At 45.0% G+C, this 19,956-nt stretch overlaps 1 protein-coding gene across 3 annotated transcripts in view; it reads left to right on the top strand.

The window, feature by feature from the left end:
- Positions 1-1,400: 1,400 nt before the first annotated feature.
- The window catches only part of LOC105016972 (arf-GAP with GTPase, ANK repeat and PH domain-containing protein 1), a 28,186-nt gene continuing 9,630 nt past the window's right edge, over positions 1,401-19,956 (top strand). For 2 of the 3 annotated variants that reach the window (XM_010881193.4, XM_010881192.4), the window contains exons 1-9: positions 9,908-12,687; positions 15,665-15,723; positions 16,486-16,573; positions 16,693-16,778; positions 16,925-17,066; positions 17,170-17,304; positions 17,442-17,563; positions 17,930-18,094; positions 18,335-18,421. In XM_010881193.4, coding sequence (XP_010879495.2) covers positions 11,514-12,687; positions 15,665-15,723; positions 16,486-16,573; positions 16,693-16,778; positions 16,925-17,066; positions 17,170-17,304; positions 17,442-17,563; positions 17,930-18,094; positions 18,335-18,421 — 2,058 coding nt within the window. In that variant the 5' untranslated portion in view covers positions 9,908-11,513. Of the gene's footprint in view, positions 1,758-9,907; positions 12,688-15,664; positions 15,724-16,485; positions 16,574-16,692; positions 16,779-16,924; positions 17,067-17,169; positions 17,305-17,441; positions 17,564-17,929; positions 18,095-18,334; positions 18,422-19,956 lie in introns of those variants that run through there. The other variant, XM_020055830.3, reaches the window with a different exon arrangement.

Genomic DNA, 19,956 nt, shown 5'->3' with positions numbered 1-19,956 from the left:
TGGCCCCCACGTGACTGTATGTACTCTGAAAAACGTCTGGGCATGCTCCTGATGAGATGGTGGATGGTGTCCTGGGGGATCTCCTCCCAGACCTGGATCAAGGCATCAGTGAGCTCCTGGACAGTCTGTTGTGCTACTTGGAGGCGTCGGATGCACTGATACATAGCGTCACAGAGGTTCTGAATTGGATTCAGGTCTGGGGAACCTGAGGGCCAGTCAATGGCACCAATGCCTTCCTCATCCAGGAACGTCCTAGTCACTCTAGCCACATGAGGCTGGGCATTGTCCTGAACCTGTAGGAAACCAGGGCCCACTGTATCATAGTAAGGTCTGATGATGGGTCTGAGGATTTAATTCTGGTACCTAACAGCAGTCAGGGTACATTTGCCTAGCACATGGAGGTCTGTGCGACCCTCCAAGGATCTGCCTCCACAGACCATTCCTGACCCACCACCAAATCAGTGATGTTGGATGATGTAGGCAGCATAACGTTCACCACGGCGTCTCCAGACTCTTTCACGTCTGCCACATGTTCTCAGTGTGAACCTGCTCTCATCTGTGAAGAGAACGGGGTCCCAATGGCAGACCTCCCAATTATGGTGTTCTCTGGTGAACGCCAATTTAGCTGCACAGTGCTGTGCTGTGACCACAGGTCCCACTAGAAGACATTGCGCCTTCATGCCACCCTCATGGTCAGAAACATGCACACCAGTAGCCCGCTAGAGGTAATTGTGTCATGTTCCTCCTCGTGTAAAGGAGAAGATATCGGTCCTGCTGCTGGGATGATGCCCTTCTACGTCTCTGTCCAACTCTCCTCATGTACTGGTCTGTCTCCTGGTATCTCCTCCATGCTCTAGAGACTTTACTGGGAGACACAGCAAACCTTCTTGTGAAGGCACAAACAGTATGGATGTGCCATCCCAGAGGAGCTGGACTGCCTGTGCAACCTGAATGGGCTGCAGGTATCGCCTCACGCTACCAGTATTGACAAGGACACTAGCAAAATGCAAGACTAGAGAAGAATCAGTCAGGAAGGATAAGTAGAGCAATTGTCTGTGGCCACCACCTGCAAAATGAGGCGTCAGATGCTCCCTTTTTGGGGGTTGTCTTGCTATTGCCTCTCCAGTGCATCTGTTGTCACTATCACCAAACAGGTGATAAATTGCTTATGCTTCCTAACTGGAGAGATTGATATCCCTGAAGTTGAATTGACTTGGTGTAATACTGTGATTATGTGGTCCCCCTAAATGGTTTTGAGCAGTGTATATTAATAAGCATGTACTATAATAGCCTAACAACGACACATTCTCTCCATCAGGTGTCACATTTACATAGGACACATTGAGACACATGTAAATGCTTTAAAACAAGGAAGTAGACTGAAAAGCACAGGCGGAGATATTTCAACAATGCAACAGGAAATGTGTTCAAACGAATGAAGTAGTCTTATCTTTTCAGTAATAGGCTATGTAAATTAGACGCTGCTCTTACAGAATGCATGGTTAGATTAGCTTGGTTGAAGTGGTTGAAGAAGCGCACGCAGATGGATAACGAAAGCCGATGTGGCATGTAACCACAGAAGACAGGTGGCAAGATGAACAACAGTTTCAAGTTAACACTATCTAATGCGATTCGCGCCGAGGTACATCGGCATGAAACTATGAAGAACAGCTTTGCCAAACTTTTCAAGCAGTTGGAGAGGGTGGACGATCTACCGCTTCGCTCTGGTTTAAAAGTTTACCTGCACAGCATCCAAGGTATGAATTTCAATGGGCCTTGAACTTATGAACTTATAGAGTAGGCCTATCAGGGAAAAAACCTGGCTTTACCCCAGAAATCGGATAGATTATTTAGACACAGATATATGGAAACACTAATTGTGGGTTACGTTAAGGCTGCATTTCATAGCAACGTGGATCAGAACTGCCATTTGGATAACTCCACTGAGTTACGTTTTTTAAATCTTATTTAATAATAATACTTACGTGTTAAAATTGACACACATACTTCATACTTCAGTATACCTATAATACACGATTGGAAATAGCATTTTAGTGCATTTAAAATATATTCAAAATGTATACAATTAAATATATTATTTGTAATATTAAATATATTTGAATCTGTGTTATTATTTAATAGAAAGTCTTTAACCCCTCAAAATGTGGAGAAAGCGAAGGCCTGTGAATACTGGCCCAAAGAACTGTATATACTGAGATGTGTTTTAGTTTATTAAACTGTACTTCATCAATATCTGTTACGAACTCAAAGCGAAGTGTAGAGGTGATTGTCTTGGGCCGGAATGCGGAACGGCGTTCCGGTACTTCTAAATTTGGGCAAACAGCGTTTCGGTTCTTTTTTTTTAGGCAAAAGAGCCGTCTGGGATAGGCTAGTTTAATGAACAAGCCTTATTAACACATACATAGATGAACATCTAATGTGCGATTTGTCAGTTCCTGCACTTACCTTATCCCATGTCAAGCGCTGATCACACACGCTTCTCCGAACTACTCCAAAGTGCTGCTTCAAATGAGATGCTCTATTTATAGTCCAGCCTTGAGATATTCTATTTTGACTCAAGAGAGATCGAAGGACCTAAGGATTGTCTGAACACTGATTTTCTTATCTTATTGTCTCCAGCCTTCAGTTAAAGAAGTTGAAGTTCTGAATAATTGCTCACTCTGTTATGCTGACCTCTAACCAAAATGCGATTACTGCTTCAGCAGTAACAACACAAAGTAGCAACACAAAGTAGCCGTAGATAAATATATACTGGCCTTCTTTTTTATCTGACTATATATAATTTGTTACCTTTATTTAGAGAAATCAAGTTCTACTAAAATCACTTTTACATCTGAGCCTTGTATAAAAAAGAATAATATTTAAGTAATAAAAAGATACAGATTAGTCAGGTTCTTTTTGCTGTGGGATGGTAGAATGAAACTTTATGTAAAGTTATCTTCCTGTTATTTAAACTAAAACAACGCTGAAGGTGGAACCAAAGGGGATAACGGGTACTCACCACCTAAAGAAGCAGTCCAACCAGCTCTAAAGCGAAAAGTTAATCAACAATAGTAGTAGGCGACAAGTCCTTGTTCCCCGGCCCCTGTTCCTCTGCGCCCCTGTTCCCCGGCCCCTGTTCCCCGGCCCCTGTTCCCCGGCCCCTGTTCCCCGGCCCCTGTTCCTCTGCGCTCCTGTTCCCTGGCTCCTGTTCCTCTGCGCCCCTGTTCCCCGGCCCCTGTTCCTCTGCGCTCCTGTTCCCTGGCTCCTGTTCCTCTGCGCCCCTGTTCCCCGGCCCCTGTTCCTCTGCGCCCCTGTTCCCCGGCCCCTGTTCCTCTGCACCCCTTCCTTTGCCTTCTCAAATGTAGCCTCTCCCCCATTTCTGCCACAGCATTCTGATTGCTGGCACCTGCTTTATAGGGGACAGGGAGTGAGATGATTTACCCCACAGGTGTTCCCTGCTATGTCTGATTCCCCATTATTCACACCGTGGGACTGCTGTTGGGTCCCAAGTTCCACCTGCATATTTTTTTATGTTAGATTACGATTATGTTGGAGTGTTCCTGCATACATTCTTGGTCATTTATTCCTTTGTGACTTTGTAAGTAGGCATAGATGTTTTTTTCAAAAAGATCACCTGCTGCAATAAAGTGGCATTTGAAGGCATCAGCAATAGCATTTTGATCTGTAACATGGACATAGTCTTAAACTATCTGTTGTGGCAGTGTGGTGGCAGTCCCTTCCCTCTGACCTTTTCCTTAATGGGTTTTACAGATGCAAAGAGTATGAATTGAGAAAAAGACAGCTTTGAGAAACTGAGAAATTGGACACAATTCTTTTAGCTAAGCTAACCACTGTAGTTACCCAGTTGTATTATGCTAGTGCTATTAATGCAAGTTTATTGTAGCTGGTGCCAATACTATTGTCTGTGCAGAAAGGGAGTGAAAAGTTATAATCACTACCCATGTTTTTCAATCTTCTGCTCAGTCCTTTAAAAGGTTAAACACTTATTATAAATGAGCTGGTATAATGGTGCATTGATCAGTGACATTTGGTCTCCTCATACGTGATTTAGAAACTTGCACCCTAAACCACACTACACTAGCTAATACTATTACGGTCTCGTTCAGTAAGGGAAGAGGAGGAGACTTGTCTTTTCATTGTTTAAATTTAGTCTTGTGAAACATTTGAGGCAGAATTCTACAAAGATTGTTTTAGACATCTTTTAGAGTGTTTTTTTAAAATTAAAATAACAATAAAATAAGCATTTAGATTTTTTCTTTTGCCTCAAGGCAAAATGTTAAGAATAGCATTAGAAGTACACGTTCCTCTCTACACCTCTGCAAAATGTGTTCATGCAGGAAGTTATTTGCCCTCCCTTGAATTCAACCTTTCAGGATGTTTTTCTTCTCATTGTTAGCAGCCACGTCAAAGTACACTTTTGTTGGCTTCTTGTGCAGCTGATTGTCTAAACAAGATTATTTCTGCATTCCAATTTTGAATTTTGAACTAGAAGGTTCTGTAATTTCCTCAAAATTCTGTATTAATATTGTCTTGTTCTGTTTAATGTTCTTTATCGCTTTGATACTCTACGCAAAATAATTTAATTTCAGGAGAATGACAGATTAAAATTGCTGACACCATTCAAACCAATGAGTTTGGGAAACTTTAAAGCCAATTATCTCTGAATCATGTTCTTGCAGACTAAACTCTTTAGTCCCAAGCTCTAGATTTTTTTACCCAATTCCATACTGGAGGGCCATTACCTTTGGGCCATCCACGCGGCAGTGCATTAAAAACAGACAATGCTGTAGTGGACATCACTGTATGGGCTCAGGAACGCTTCCGAAAACCATTGTCTGTGAACACAGTATGTCGATGCATCCAGAAATACACGTTAAAACTCTACCGTGCAAAGAAGAAACCATATATAAACACGATCCAGAAAAGCCCCGTCTTCTCTGTGCCTGAGCTCATTTAAGATGGACCGAGGCAAAGTGGATAACTCTGCTGTGGTCAGATGAATCAAAATGTGATATTCTTTTTAGGAATCATGCATCCACTGGACCGAAGAGGAGGGGGACCATCTGGCTTGTTATCAGAATACAGTTGAAAAGCCAAAGTGATGGTATGGGGGTGCATTAGTGCACATGGCATGGATGACTTGCATATACAGTGGGGAGAAGCATTTGATACACTGCCGATTTTGCAGGTTTTTCTACTTACAAAGCATGTAATTAATTATCATTTTATTGCATGACATAAGTATTTTATCACCTACCAACCAGTAAGAATTCCAGCTCTCACAGACCTGTTTGTTTTTCTTTAAGAAGCCCTCCTGTTCTCCACTCATTACCTGTATTAACTGCACCTGTTTGAACTCATTACCTGTATAAACGACACCTGTCCACACACTCAATCAAACAGACTCCAACCTCTCCACAATGGCCAAGAGCAGAGAGCTGTGTAAGGACATCAGGGATAAAATTGTAGACCTGCACAGTGTTCACCTTTATGATTCGTCACACTACAGCATCACACCCTCTTTTAACCACTCAGAGACATCTCCATTGCTGGCAGGGGGCATCTAGACAGGACCAGCCATAGTGACATGGTGGACTGAAGCTGTATGAGAGCATAGTGAAAGGAATGAATGAGAGTATGGTGGTTGTAATCAGGCAGAAACTAAAAAAGCCATTTCATATGGCTGAAACTCTATCAGATATTGTGGCAATGTCACAAGCCCTTCTAAACTGTCAGGCATTTTAATGTCAACTGCACAATTTTGAATGACATTTGGTTATTTTGTTATGAGAGCTTCTTGTATTAGAATTATTAAATTTTTATTGACTTAGGGGCATCATCTAGTAGTTATACATTTAAGTAGTCTGAAAAGTAGTCTTTTTGGAGCAGCATGGTAGCCTAGTGGTCAAAAGCATTGGGCCAGTAAACTTAAAGGTTGTTTGTTCAATTCACCAAGCTGACATGGTGAAAGACCCTGTTGTTCTGACCCTGAGTTAGACAGTTAACCCTAATTCCAGGTCATCGCTGTAAATAAGATTGTGTTCTTAGCATACTTACAGTACCTTAAAAAAAATTATGTTCTATATCAACCACTGGATGGTGGTAAAGAACCAAAATGTTTGGTTCTGCTTGCTAGTCTAATTTTCAATGCAAAAATAAACATGAGCAATTTGAGATGGTATGCGCTACAGACACGCCACAGGGCCCATTGGTGTATACCATGACATATGGATCTGAAATTCAGTCCACAGGCTGGGATGGGCTACAGGACAATAGGCAAGCAGCTTGGTGAGAAGGCAACAACCGTTGGTGCAATTAGTAGAAAATGGAAGAAGTTCAAGATGACGGTCAATCTCCCTCGGTCTGGGGCTCCATGCAAGATCTCACCTCGTGGGGCATCAATGATCATGAGGAAGGTGAGGGGTCAGCCCAGAACTACACGGCAGGACCTGGTCAATGACCTGAAGAGAGCTGGGACCACAGTCTCAAAGAAAACCATTAGTAACACACTACGCCGTCATGGATTAAAATCCAGCAGCGCATGCAAGGTCCCCCTGCTCAAGCCAGTGCATGTCCAGGTCCGTCTGACGTTTGCCAATGACCATCTGGATGATCCAGAGGAGGAATGGGAGAAGGTCATGTGGTCTGATGAGACAAAAATAGAGCTGTTTGGTCTAAACTCCACTCGTTGTGTTTAGAGGAAGAAGAAGGATGAGTACAACCCCAAGAACACCATCCCAACCGTGAAGCATGGAGGTGGAAACATCACTCTTTGGGGATGCTTTTCTGCAAACGGGACAGGACGACTGCATCGTATTGAGGGAAGGATGGATGGGGCCATGTATCGCGAGATCTTGGCCAACAACCTCCTTCCCTCAGTAAGAGCATTCAAGCTGGATCGTGGCTGGGTCTTCCAGCATGACAATGACCCAAAACACACAGCCAGGGCAACTAAGGAGTGGCTCCGTAAGAAGCATCTCAAGATCCTGGAGTGGCCTAGCCAGTCTCCAGACCTGAACCCAATAGAAAATCTTTGGAGGGAGCTGAAAGTCTGTATTGCCCAGCGACAGCCCTGAAACTTGAAGGTCTGTATGGAGGAGGGGGCCAAAATCCCTGCTGCATTGTGTTCAAACCTGGTCAAGAACTACAGGAAGTGTATGATCTCTGTAATTGCAAACAAAGGTTTCTGTACCAAATATTAAGTTCTGCTTTTCTGATGTATCAAATACTTATGTCATGCTATAAAATGCAAATTAATTACTTAAAAATCATACAATGTGATTTTCTGGATTTTATTTTTAGATTCCGTCACTCACAGTTGAAGAGTACCTATGATAATATTACAGACTTCTACATGCTTTGTAAGTAGGAAAACCTGCAAAATCGGCAGTGTATCAAATGCTTTTTCTCCCCACTTTATATGCAAGTCATCCATGCCATGTGCACTAATGCACCCCCATACCATCACGGATGCTGGCTTTTCAACTGTATGCTGATTTCTGAGTGCCTATGTAGAAGGTTTTCTAAGTCCCCCATTACGCACTCGACACCCCCCCAGCATTTGTTTCTCTATCCTTGTTTGGACCTGAACCCTAACACAGAAATCCATGTTTCCTAGCCCTAAACCTAACCTTTACAGAGCGCTAACGACTAACCTTCCTATTAACTATCTATGTGGGAACTTCCCCACATGTACTGTACACATACACCTGGATCAACCAAACACCACACACTGCCTGCACCTTAAATGGCCGGAAGACGTCATTATGACATGTCCCTTTAAGAAAAAGGTCACACTTAAGGAGGACAAATGTACTCTGATACCAGCGATTAAGCCAGAAGGCAGCGCTCGTGTCAACTGTCAAATTAGCATATGGGCAACGGTGCTGTCTCTCCAGAGCAGATATGCAGATGGTGTTTTTGGAATGCTGTGGGCCCCAGAGGAAAGGGAACGCAATCTTTCCACAGTTGAGTTGTGGTGGCGTGGTGGCCTTGATGAAGAAACAATGACATTCATATATGGCATTGTGTTGAATGCTATGGCTTTGGCACCCTTCATTGGAATGTTCAGAATGTTTGTGCATGTGAATCCTTTTGATTTTGATGTGCATTTTGCACTTGTATTAATTGGACATTTTATCTGTTTTATTTACTGATTGCGTACCTTTCAGGTATCTGTGCACGTGCATGTGTCTCTGTGCTAGCAAGTTTTCGTGTCTGAGGTTTTATATGCAGTAGTCTGTGTATTTGTCACAGTCTATGAGTGACTCATTGTAATTTCAGCCTAGAGGGGACATGATTCATCAACACACTCTGTGGGTGTCCTTCACAGATTTCAGCCAATTAAATAAGAGATGCAAGTGGATAACCCATCGCCAGATACATCCATGCATACATCTACACACACAGACACTGAAGCATTGCCACCTACTGTAAGCACACATAGTCACATACATGTGCACACATAGAGAAGCTGGAAAACCAGTGGCATGTAAGCTAATTATGAACACGTGTTACACAGGTTACTGGACCTTGTGATAAATTAACAAAAACATCACCTTTTTCCTCATGGCGCCTTTTCTTTCATTTGATCTCTATGTCATACAGTGCACACTTGTGCGTGCTCCTGCGCACACACACACACACACACACAGGACAGACACGTTATCAGCAGGTTAGCGAAAAGGGGATGTAGGAGATGGACAGGAAGGTGCATAAGTGATTCACTACAGTAATGACATGGAGCTCCAGGCACCTTGGTTACATGCTAGCCCAGCATGTGAAAAGCAGGTTGTGGGTGAGAGAGTGGAAAGGGATGAGGGTGAGAGAGTGGAAAGGGATAAGGAGGAGGGGACAGTAAAGGAGGGAGGTGGTGAGTGGGCTGTTGCCAACTCTACAAAAGCCCAGTACCGCAAAACACAAAACCCCTGTTTTCTTGATGATATTTCCAAGTTATCTAGTCAAATTCCTAGATTTCAGCCTGTTCAGATGGTAAGGAATTTTTGGCCAACTTTACAATGTCACAAAATGTATGTGATTGAAACGACCAATGACTCTACCTGGGTTAGGCTTTATGTATACATGTGAGGATGGGCGAGTAGACCCCCCCCGACAGGTTGGTTTATTGCTTTTAAGGCAATGTATTTGTTCTTGGCCTACCTCTTTGATTCATGTATAGATATGTTTTTTGTTCATTATGTTTTATCTTGTAATAACCAATTTTGTCTTGTTTGAATGTTTTCAGTGTTAAGTAAAGCTATTTGAATTATGTAATCATTATAATAGTCTGTATGCTATGACATACACTGTTTGTTGTACTGTTTCATGAGTTTGAGTAGATGATGAAAAACAAGGTTGTGAATATGTTTTGAATGGCGTTCAGGAAGTTAAACACTCACTGAGAAATTATCACTATTCTACACTTGTACATTTGTTTCCAAAAGCCCACGTGATTCTACTGAGCATTTCAAGGTCTAATCTGGCTCAGCTAAATACATTAATATGAACATTATTTATTCATTCGATAAGTACACAGTAAGTTATTAGATTAACATTTATTTAAAAATACAGTTAGAAGAAGTGGGAGATTTTATGAAGGAAGATGGTGTGACCACCAAAGTCAAGACGAGTAGATAGATAGAGCCTTCTTCCACCTCCTGTTTCTTCCACCTGTTTTCCCCTCTCCATTTTCCTGCATTCCTCTCCTCTCACCCCCCTCTAACCATCCACGTCTGTTCGTCTATCTCTTCTACTCGCACTCCCTTCCTTTTCTGTGTCTCAATACTTTTTTTCAGACCTTATTTCATTTATCAATTGTATCCTCCACCCACGTACACTCCTATTCATTTTACTCCATCCCTTCGTCTTGTATTCACTTTCCTCTCTCAGTCGTTTTCATTCATCCATGTGACGTCTGTAGGTTTTCTGCTGGCTTTTTTTCCCCTCCAATGCATCACTGCTCTCTCCCTCTTTCCTGAGAGGCAGAATGGGAGGGTGAGAGAAGAAGATCGAGACATAGAGACAGAGAGAACTGCTTCAATATTGCCTTACGAACAAGAGAGCGGGAGAGCTCAGGTTGTGGGTGGGAGTAGTTAGAGGGTTTTTTTTCTCCTCTTTGTTTTGTCTGATTCGACGGAAGCCATAGATTGTGTGGGTTTCACCAAAGACCGGTGTCTGTCCCTGGACAAATCCCCCTTTCCTTCTGTCCGTTTGCCTGAAGCGGTTGCTGGACTAGCTATTGGCTAATGGAGAGGCTAGCAGGCACGCACAGTTACTCTGAGAAGAACAGGAGGATGAAATGAGGAGAGGAGGGGCTGAGCTGAGCCAGTGGGCTCGCTCTCTGCCTCACAGACACATTTTATTGACTTGCTAATTGCCTGAGACACTCGGAGGAGAGGATGCAGTGACCGAAGGGAGGGGACCTACTGTACAGAAGAGGATTACAGGCAGAGGAATAGAAAAATGTTGGCCACCATCTCTGCTTCTATTTGCTGAGGGAATTACGGCGGATGTGTGCAGCCTGTCTTCTCATTGATCCACGTAACATGCATACATGATGCATGCATGACATTACTGTGTCTTTGCCTCACATGCAGTCGGAAGGACTCTCACCACCAAACGTTTTCTCTCTCTGTTGGATAGGCTAAAGATGTTGATTGTCTTTAACACAGTCCTCACCATTTGGTGTATGTGACAGTGAAACATCAAAATAATCTTCATCCGAATGTCTTGGGAATAGGAGAATATGAACATCCCGAATCCTACAATGGATATCCTTTAATGGAAATGAAGAAATTATGTGAAGAGAAGCTTACTGTTTGAAGAAAGACTGGCTTAAGGCAGTTCATCTTGTCTGGTTTTGCGGAGTGGGAACTACGTAGTAGTACAGTCTTGGAGGAGAAATGGACCGAGCTGATATGTTGACTCTTGCATAATTCCTTTCTCAAACATCAAAATCGTGGAAAGCAATCTCAGATCCTTGTCTTCAGGCTGTATAATTAATCTTGCATATGGAGAGAGAACGGTGGAAGAGAAGAAGAAGACTGTGAATGAACCCATTGAGGCAGCCTTTATAGATCAGTAAAGGGAAGGTGAAGAGAGGATTACAGGAAGGATTAAAAAAGTACAGTCTAGACTTAATTCATGAGTACCTCAGCCCTGTTACGTACGCTAGGCTAATTCACGGTACCGTGGAGTGATTCTCTTTGTCTTGCTTGTTGACTCTTGAGTTTTTACATCACAGGTACAGAAAGCCTAAAGAAGCGAGCCCGCAAAACTCTTGACAAAGGTACCGTTTCCCCATATCAAACGCGTCCCAACAGCCGTTAGTTTTGCAGCACGACCTGACTGTGTGGCCTGGCTGTTGTCTCTGTGGTGACGCCGCCGGCTGTGGCGGGCCATGCCTGTTCTCTGTGGGTCTGTCCGGGTAAGAGCGAGGACACTACCACTGCACTGAGGTGGGTCTGCTGATCCGCCAGCCAGCCGCCCCCATGAGCCACGCAGGCACCCTACAGAGACGCACCACCTACCTCATCTCCCTCACCCTGGTCAAGGTCGAGGCGGTAGGGGCCGATGAAGGGGCCGTGGAGCCACAGCCTCAACAGGCCCTTGCTCTGGGGAGAGCAGGTGTCGGAGGCCCAGACGACGAAGATGATGAGGAGTTCAGCAGGACCACAGAGGATGGCGGAGGACACACATGTGCCAAGGGGGAGAGGGAGGGAGAGGGGGACACAGAGATGGAGGAAGAGGAGCCGGAGGATGTCAGCTTCTGGGGGCCTGTCCCAGCGAGGGGGCAGCTGGAGATGAAGGAGACCGAGAGTTGTGGCTTCTTAAGAGATATCAGGTCTGGGCCTAAGAGCAGGGAGTCTCCCCTCCTTCTGGAGAAGGTGAAGGTGAAGGGGCTTGCTGGGGTGTCGTGTGTCCCCTCAGAGGGAGGGCTGAGGAGAGAGGGAACCCGCCCTAAAACCGAGCTGTACAGGGAGCCTCCCATGCTGTATCCAAGAGCAGAGGATGGGATTTGCGACCAAAGCAACGTCCTCTCGCGAGGCAGCATGCCCATCACCGTACCAACCAGGCTTACTCAGCGACCGGAAGTCTTGATGAGGTCACATGCCGGGGGCGGGGCTGTCAGCCGGCGGGAGTTGAGGGAAGCCAATCAGAGTATGCCTCCATCCGCCAAGAGTCTGGACCGCAAGGACAACCGCATAGGGGACCGGTCACCTATGACAGCTGCTGTTGCCTCGCTGGGACCTTACCGGGCGTCCTGGGCAGACAGTGACGGCAGGACCACACTTCTTCGGCACGGGCCCCCTGTGGGGGGAGGGTTTACCGGCATGGTGACCAGGGAAAGCTCCCGTGGGGACCGGTTGAAGACGGGCTCCACCTCGCTGCCAGTCCAACCCACCCCCCAGGTGTCCAAGCCAGCGAGGAAGGGCAAGAGCCGCACACTGGACAACAGTGATCTGCACTCCCTGTCTGAGGACCTGAAGAAGGGGAAGGACGGCCATGGTCAGGGGGGGACCACCCAGCGCGCCCCCGTCCGTGACCGCAAGATGCTGAAGTTCATCAGCGGGATCTTCACCAAGAGTACACCTGCGCCTCCCAGTTCTAACTCAGTGCCCCCTCTCTACACGCCCATACAGAGGGGTTCCAGTGAGGAGGAAGGTAAGACATTGCCAGTATGCCCCAGGGCTAGCTGCACTCCCTAGTTCACACATAAAGGCTAAGGAATGGTTTGCCTTGCCATCTTAGTCCAATGGTTTACACCAATGGCTTTTTTAATAGGTTAATATGATATTTAAATCTTTCCCCACTATAGAAGATGGGGATTTCTATTCCAATAGAATAGTCTTGGAGTAGGCCAGATGCTAGTGTAGTGAGCTAGTGCGGTCTCAATCCAGATGGTTGAGCTAGTCCATTCTGGCCTGGAAATCACACTGAAGACAATGAAGTTGAAGATCTCATGTGCAGTGAGATGCAAGCCTTGTGTAATATTTCACCTTATCCGTTTCTAGCGCACTACCTGGGGCCAGAGAATTATAAGGTGCCATGCAATGCATTCTTTGTAAATATTTGTCTCATACTGCCTATAGTATTGTACTTATTGGATGGCCATTATCTGTAGTTGGACCTTCAGAGAGAACTGGAATTCTGATAGGGGAATCACATTATAATCTGTTTTCACATGGAATGACCTTAATGAGGATGAATTCCTGGGATGCTGTAAAATGAGCCAATCTACTCATGGAAGTGGTTGAAGAAGGGGAGAGGATTCACCTGTTCCCAGAAGTGATGCTCCACCAATGACAACCTTGGCCTGAATTTCACTCACCCCAAGCACTTACAAGAAAACGTGACAAAGCACAAATGCAATAAAATATTCACATTTTGCCATATTTTGCAAACATGTCATTGTAGATTTGGGTGAGGAACCGTTTGGATTGGTGTAAGAGCTAAATAATTTGTCAGGAATAAGTGGGACATGAATAATTAAGGGTGGGAGTACACAGAGCTGTGTTCTAAGGGATAGATAGGGGATGGAGCGAAGACGGTGGGAGGATGGAAGAGGACCCTTCCTGTTTTGCTTAGAGAGTTAATCAATGTCCAAATGATACCCATTCACTCAATGACTACATTGGGATTGGGTTCATGTGAGGAGATAAACCATTTAATCTATATATGGGGAGGTGCACTGCAGTTTGCTTGGCAAGTGTATTTTATATCAGATACTGTCAATCAGAGTTGATTATTAAAATAAATCCACATTTGGGGCAAATTTAAATGTTTGAATGTTATTTTTGTAAACTTAGTTAATATGAACTAACAGATATCAATATCATAAATATTCAGAGTTGGTTGATGACCCATTATGCCCCTGTGAGTGTGAATCATTTATATATATATTGTAGCATTTTCAGTCTTGTATGTGGGCTTGATTTTGTGTAGCCTGTGTTTGTTGGCGTGTCAGTAAGTGTGTTGATTTACGATTGTGTAAATGTGTTCACACACTGCTCTATGTATGAGAGCATTTATTGTGTGGAGAGCCAGGCAGTTTCTGGAAGAAGCGTTGCCATGGCAACAGCAAGCGGCAAGAGATGCTATTTGGTCTGTGATGTGACGCTGTAAAGTGGGGAGGGGGGTTTGGGCCGAGAGACAGAGAGGAAATGAAGGGGGGGAGGTGGCGGGTGAAAAAAGGAATAGACTGATAGACATACAGAAAGACAGACATTGGCCGAAGGGGTGATGGGAGTGAGGCTTGTGAAGTGTACTGGGGTTCTGTTTAAATGTAATCTCCTCTCAGAGTTCAAGGTGGTAGCTATGTTACTGTGGTGTCACTGAGGTGTGGCCATTGTGCTCAGAACAGCACAGGCACTGTGTCTGTGGGGACTCCTTCACCACTGTCCTTATAGACCGGTAGTAATGTATGAAAGGATCACACTGTCTGACTTAACACTGCTTTACTCAGACCCCCTAAAGGCCCTTTTGATTGAGACTGTGTCATCATTTGCGTGCTATGGGTGTAAGAGGCTGCCTGTTACCCAAATCAGGAATCCACAGGGGGACAGTTATATTCAATGTGTATATGAGTGTGTACAAAGCCTGGGAGAATGAATATACCGGTCAATTTGTTTTAATACATGTACTTCCCAACCATCACTTTAATCTTCTGTCTTTTGTATGAGGAATATATAGGTACATGCGTCCTCTGAAATATCCAAGCTATGCTGCTTAACCAGGAAGTCATTCAAACCAATGTGTCAGATGGAACAAGTTGGACTGATTGTCACTATGAGGAATGGTATTGGCCGCCCCTTTCAAGAAGCTACAATTTCCACTTCCTATTTTTTATGCATTAGTGTGACTTCATTATTTTGGCCCTATTGGCTCCATACATTGTTCACCAAGTCTCCAGTGCTGTGCTATTGCAGTATGGTACATTATCACTTTAATTAGTCTGTAAATAAAAAGGTAATGTGACTGCCATTGTCTACTCATCGGCAGACAGCTGTTGTTAGGAACCCCCGTCTGTATTTTTTACATGTTGTTAAATATCATTGATACTGTAGTTCCTATTCCATTGTGGCCAGAGTCATTTTCTCTACTCCCTCATTTTCTCTTCTGTGCAGCACCAAAAATAATGGTAAAAACTACTGAGGCTTGTGCTGGAATGTTCGATATGTGAAGGTTATTTGTTAAGCGTCTCACACACGAACACACTCACAGAGGCATCCTCACTCCGGTCCGTCCACTGAGCTGCTAATGAACTTGAGCCTCACCATTGCAGCCCCACTGGGCTTGTGCAATTAATTTGCACTCCTCCTTCGCAGCTTTACCTCGTCCTCGTCCCCCACCAACCCCCTTCCTCCCCAAACTCTGTAGTCTGCGCCATCTGGAGCTGCGACCAGGGCACGTATGGGGGGGGGGGGGGGGGGGGGGGGGTGCACACGCACTGCAGTGGCCTGTTGAAACGGCGCTGCGTGGTACCTCACAGCCACGGACTGCTGTATTGCGTGACGGGCGATTGCTTTAAAAGTTAGGCGCGCTATAAGCGCGAGGCGGACCGTCACAGGGAACAAGCCGTCGCAACGGTGGCCTTATATTTGATCAGTTTCTCGTTCTTTCTCTCTGTGTCTGTCCACAGCCGCGTGCGCTAACAGTCAAGAATGGACCTTCAATAGAACCATCCAAGAACTCCGTCTGGTGAGAGCGGCGCTGTCATGACAGTAATCAGATCGGTTCCGTACTACGTACTGGAACAGGACCTATTGTTAGTGTTGTTTTGTCCCCATTTGACCAGAGATAATGACTGTAGCAGTGTCGTGTACTATGATGATAACGCACAAGGGTGGTGTGGAATATGCCCAATAGACCATGGCTATGGTGCCGTGCCTTAGAAAAGCCAATAGACCATGGCTAGGTGCAGTGCCTCAGAAAAGCCAATAGACCATGGCTATGGTGCTGTGCCTTAGAAAAGCCAATAGACCATGGCTATGTGCCGTGCCTTAGAAAAGCCAATAGACCATAGCTAGGTGCCGTGCCTTAGAAAAGCCAATATACCACAAACCCCCAAGGTGTCTTATTATTACTGTTATAAACCAGTTGCAATGCAATTAGAACAATCAAAGCTTGTTTTCTGTCTTACCATGTTGTTCTGTCGTATTAAACAGCTTTAAGCCAATCAGCGTTCAGGATTAGAAACACACTTCTTATAATGCTGTTATTATAAATTTGGGGGTTCAAACCCTGAACTGTGTATATAATATCAATAAGGCACCTCTAGGGTTTGTGGTATATGGCCACGTTGCCTTGTTCTTTAGCAGCTCGTAACAGTAGTGATGCTATATACTACACCATCTTGTGCCTTATTGCTCCATTAAAAGTAGTTGTATTACAGCAAGCGTCATTAAGGTAAGATGTAATAAAAACAGTGGGGCCAACGTATCCTTGTGTGCATGTGTCCAGGGAGTTTTAGGAGGTCTCCGCAGTGGGAAGTCAGCCCTGGTTCACAGACATATGACAGGAAGTTACCTGCCCCTAGAGAACCCGGAAGGTGAAGTGATCTCCGCCCACTTACTGTGCATCTCATTGTAGACAATACCAGTACTTTTGGGCTCTTTGGTGTTGATATAATCTTTCCTGTCTGTTTGGCTCTCTCTCTCTTTCCTTCAGGGGGCAGGTATAAAAAGGAGGTGTTGGTTGATGGAAACAGTCACATTTTGCTGATCAGGGAAGAGACAGGACCCCCAGATGCCCAGGTAAATGAAAGCTTTACTGACGCAGACTGAGTAGACAAACCCCATGTAACTAACAGGGTTTCATTGTGACAGTTCTGTAAATAAATACGTTAGAAACCTTCACTCTCTCAGAAACTGGTATTTGTACTTCCTTCCTCTCCCTCCAGATGGCTAGCTGGGTGGACGGGGTTATCCTGGTCTTCAGTCTGGAGAACGAGGCCAGTTTCCAGGAAGTGTACAGGAACTACAGCGAGCTGGGCACTCACCGCAACATCGCTGAGATTCCCTTCATTGTGGTGGGCACCCAGGGTAAGACCAATGCCCTATTAAAGATGTAAAGTCTCTATGGGTGTATTAAGGGTTATTAACATTTCCAATGAGAAGTAGTGAATATAGTTCCCCTTTGCTCCAGACAAAATCAGCAGCACCAACCCTCGGGTCATAGAGGACGCCAGGGCCAGGCAGCTGTGCTCTGATGTGAGGCGCTGTACCTACTATGAGACCTGTGCAACCTACGGCCTAAACGTCAACCGTGTTTTTACTGAGGGTGAGGATGTGAGCGTGCCCACACACACACACACACACACACATTGTATTATTCTTTAAATTGATTTAGATCTATAAAGATGTCTGCCTTGCCTTAGCGATATATTAATCTGCCCTCTCTCTTTTCACATACCACAGCTGCTCAGAAAATCATGGCAGTGAAGAAGCAGGCAGCGCTACTCGCTTCCTGTAAATCCCTTCCAAACTCCCCCAGTCATTCTGGAGGCTCTACACCAGTGTCAGGGGTCTTTCCTGGGCAGGTACAGCTGCAGCGCTTCCCTCTAGTCCATCATACAGGCGATTTGCCACTGGTCCAAAGTGTGGTAATAATGTTGGGCCAGGAGGACAGATTATTGTTCTTCTACATGTACATGTTTATTTTCCATTTATTTAGATGTATAAGTTTCTTTTCCATTTATTTAGATGTGTGTGTTTCTTTTCCATTTATTTAGATGTATATGTTTCTTTTCTATTTATTTAGATGTGTGTGTTTCTTTTCCATTTATTTAGATGTATATGTTTCTTTTCTATTTATTTAGATGTGTATGTTTCTTTTCTATATAGTCTTTGTTTTCACTCTTTTTTTGGGCTGTCTGTCACACATTGTGTCATTGTCTCTCTCTCAGGCCAGTAACGGTGGTCAGAGCAGTGACTACTCGTCTTCGCTACCCTCCACCCCAGTAATAAGCCATAAGGAGATTGGTGGGGCATCTGGGGGTGAGAGGCTTGGCAGCAGCACGCCGGGGTCTGTCCGCAGCGCACCACAGCGACGCACCGGCCCCCGCTTCACGGTAACAAACCCAACCCTACGCACGCGTTCGCAATTAGGGACTCGTTTCCTCAAGGAGGGAGTCATAGCACTCTGTGAGGACCACTCTGCTGTCTTTGAAATGTCGTCTCAGCTCTATTCTTGGATGAAAATGCCTCTCCGGTGCTTTTCGTCTTCACTCCCAGTGTCTGTAATGGTTATTTCTCTGTGTTTTCTGTCTCACCTGATTGTTCTTGTTGTCTACGTTGTGCCTTGTCTGAAGGGCCGTAGGGGCAGTGACTCGGAGAGGAGGAGCACAGACGGTAAGATGGGAGATCTGGGCAGTGGACGCTCCATCCCTATAAAGCAGGTAGGTGAGAGACAGACAGGCCATTCTGTAGGAGCTCTATGTTCCCCTCTATGGATTAATGTCACAGAATTGTAATATTACACAGTTTGACTCACTATGAGAGTGTTCTTGAGGAGGATTTAATGGAAGCCTGCCTTGGCTCTTTTGGCAAAATTACAATGAAAGAGAGCAACAAAATCTTGATGCGAGCTGCAGTGAACAGGTTGACAGGATGGCCATGACAAAGGCACCGATGTAATGACACTGAATGAGGTGGTTGGTGGATGAATTCATGATTCGTTTAACATCAAAGCTTGAAACAAACCAGTCAGTGGTTATACAGTGGGAAGAACAAGTGTTTGATACACCGCCGATTTTGCAGGTTTTCCTACTTACAAAGCATGTAGAAAATCACATTGTATGATTTTTAAATAATTAATTAGCATTTTATTGCATGAGTATTTGATTATCTACCAACCAGTAAGAATGCCGGCTCTCACAGACCTGTTTGTTTTTCTTTAAGAAGCCCTCCTGTTCTCCACTAATTACCTGTATTAACTGCACCTGTTTGAACTCGTTACCTGTATAAAAGACACCTGTCCACACACTCAATCAAACAGACTCCAACCTCTCCACAATGGCAAAGACCAGAGAGCTGTGTAAGGACATCAGGGATAAAATTGTAAACCTGCACAAGGCTGGGATGGGCTACAGGACAATAGGCAAGCAGCTTGGTGAGAAGGCAACAACCGTTGGTGCAATTATTAGAAAATGGAAGAAGTTCAAGATGACGGTCAATCTCCCTCGGTCTGGGGCTCCATGCAAGATCTCACCTCGTGGGGCATCAATGATCATGAGGAAGGTGAGGGATCAGCCCAGAACTACACAGCAGGACCTGATCAATGACCCGAAGAGAGCTGGGACCACAGTCTCAAAGAAAACCATTAGTAACACTACGCCATCATGGATTAAAATCCTGCAGCGCACTCAAGTTCCCCCTGCTCAAGCCAGCGCATGTCCAGGCCCGTCTGAAGTTTGCCAATGACCATCTGGATGATCCAGAGGAGGAATGGGAGAAGGTCATGTGGTCTGATGAGACATAAATAGAGCTTTTTGGTCAAAACTCCACTCGCCATGTTTGGAGGAAGAAGAAGGATGAGTACAACCCCAAGAACACCATCCCAACCGTGAAGCAGGGAGGTGGAAACATCATTCTTTGGGAATGCTTTTCTGCAAAGGGGACAGGACGACTGTACCGTATTGAGGGGAGGATGGATGGGGCCATGTATCGCAAGATCTTGGCCAACAACCTCCTTCTCTCAGTAAGAGCATTGAAGATGGATCGTGGCTGGGTCTTCCAGCATGACAACGACCCGAAACACACAGCCATGGCAACTAAGGAGTGGCTCCGTAAGAAGCATCTCAAGGTCTTGGAGTGGCCTAGCCAGTCTCCAGACCTGAACCCAATAGAAAATCTTTAGAGGGAGCTGAAAGTGCGTATTGCCCAGCGACAGCCACGAAACCTGAAGGATCTGGAGAAGGTCTGTATGGAGCAG

This window comes from Esox lucius, chromosome 17 (assembly GCF_011004845.1).
Source record: "Esox lucius isolate fEsoLuc1 chromosome 17, fEsoLuc1.pri, whole genome shotgun sequence".
Classification (NCBI taxonomy): domain Eukaryota; kingdom Metazoa; phylum Chordata; class Actinopteri; order Esociformes; family Esocidae; genus Esox; species Esox lucius.
This window is presented reverse-complemented; position numbering and strand designations above follow the sequence as displayed.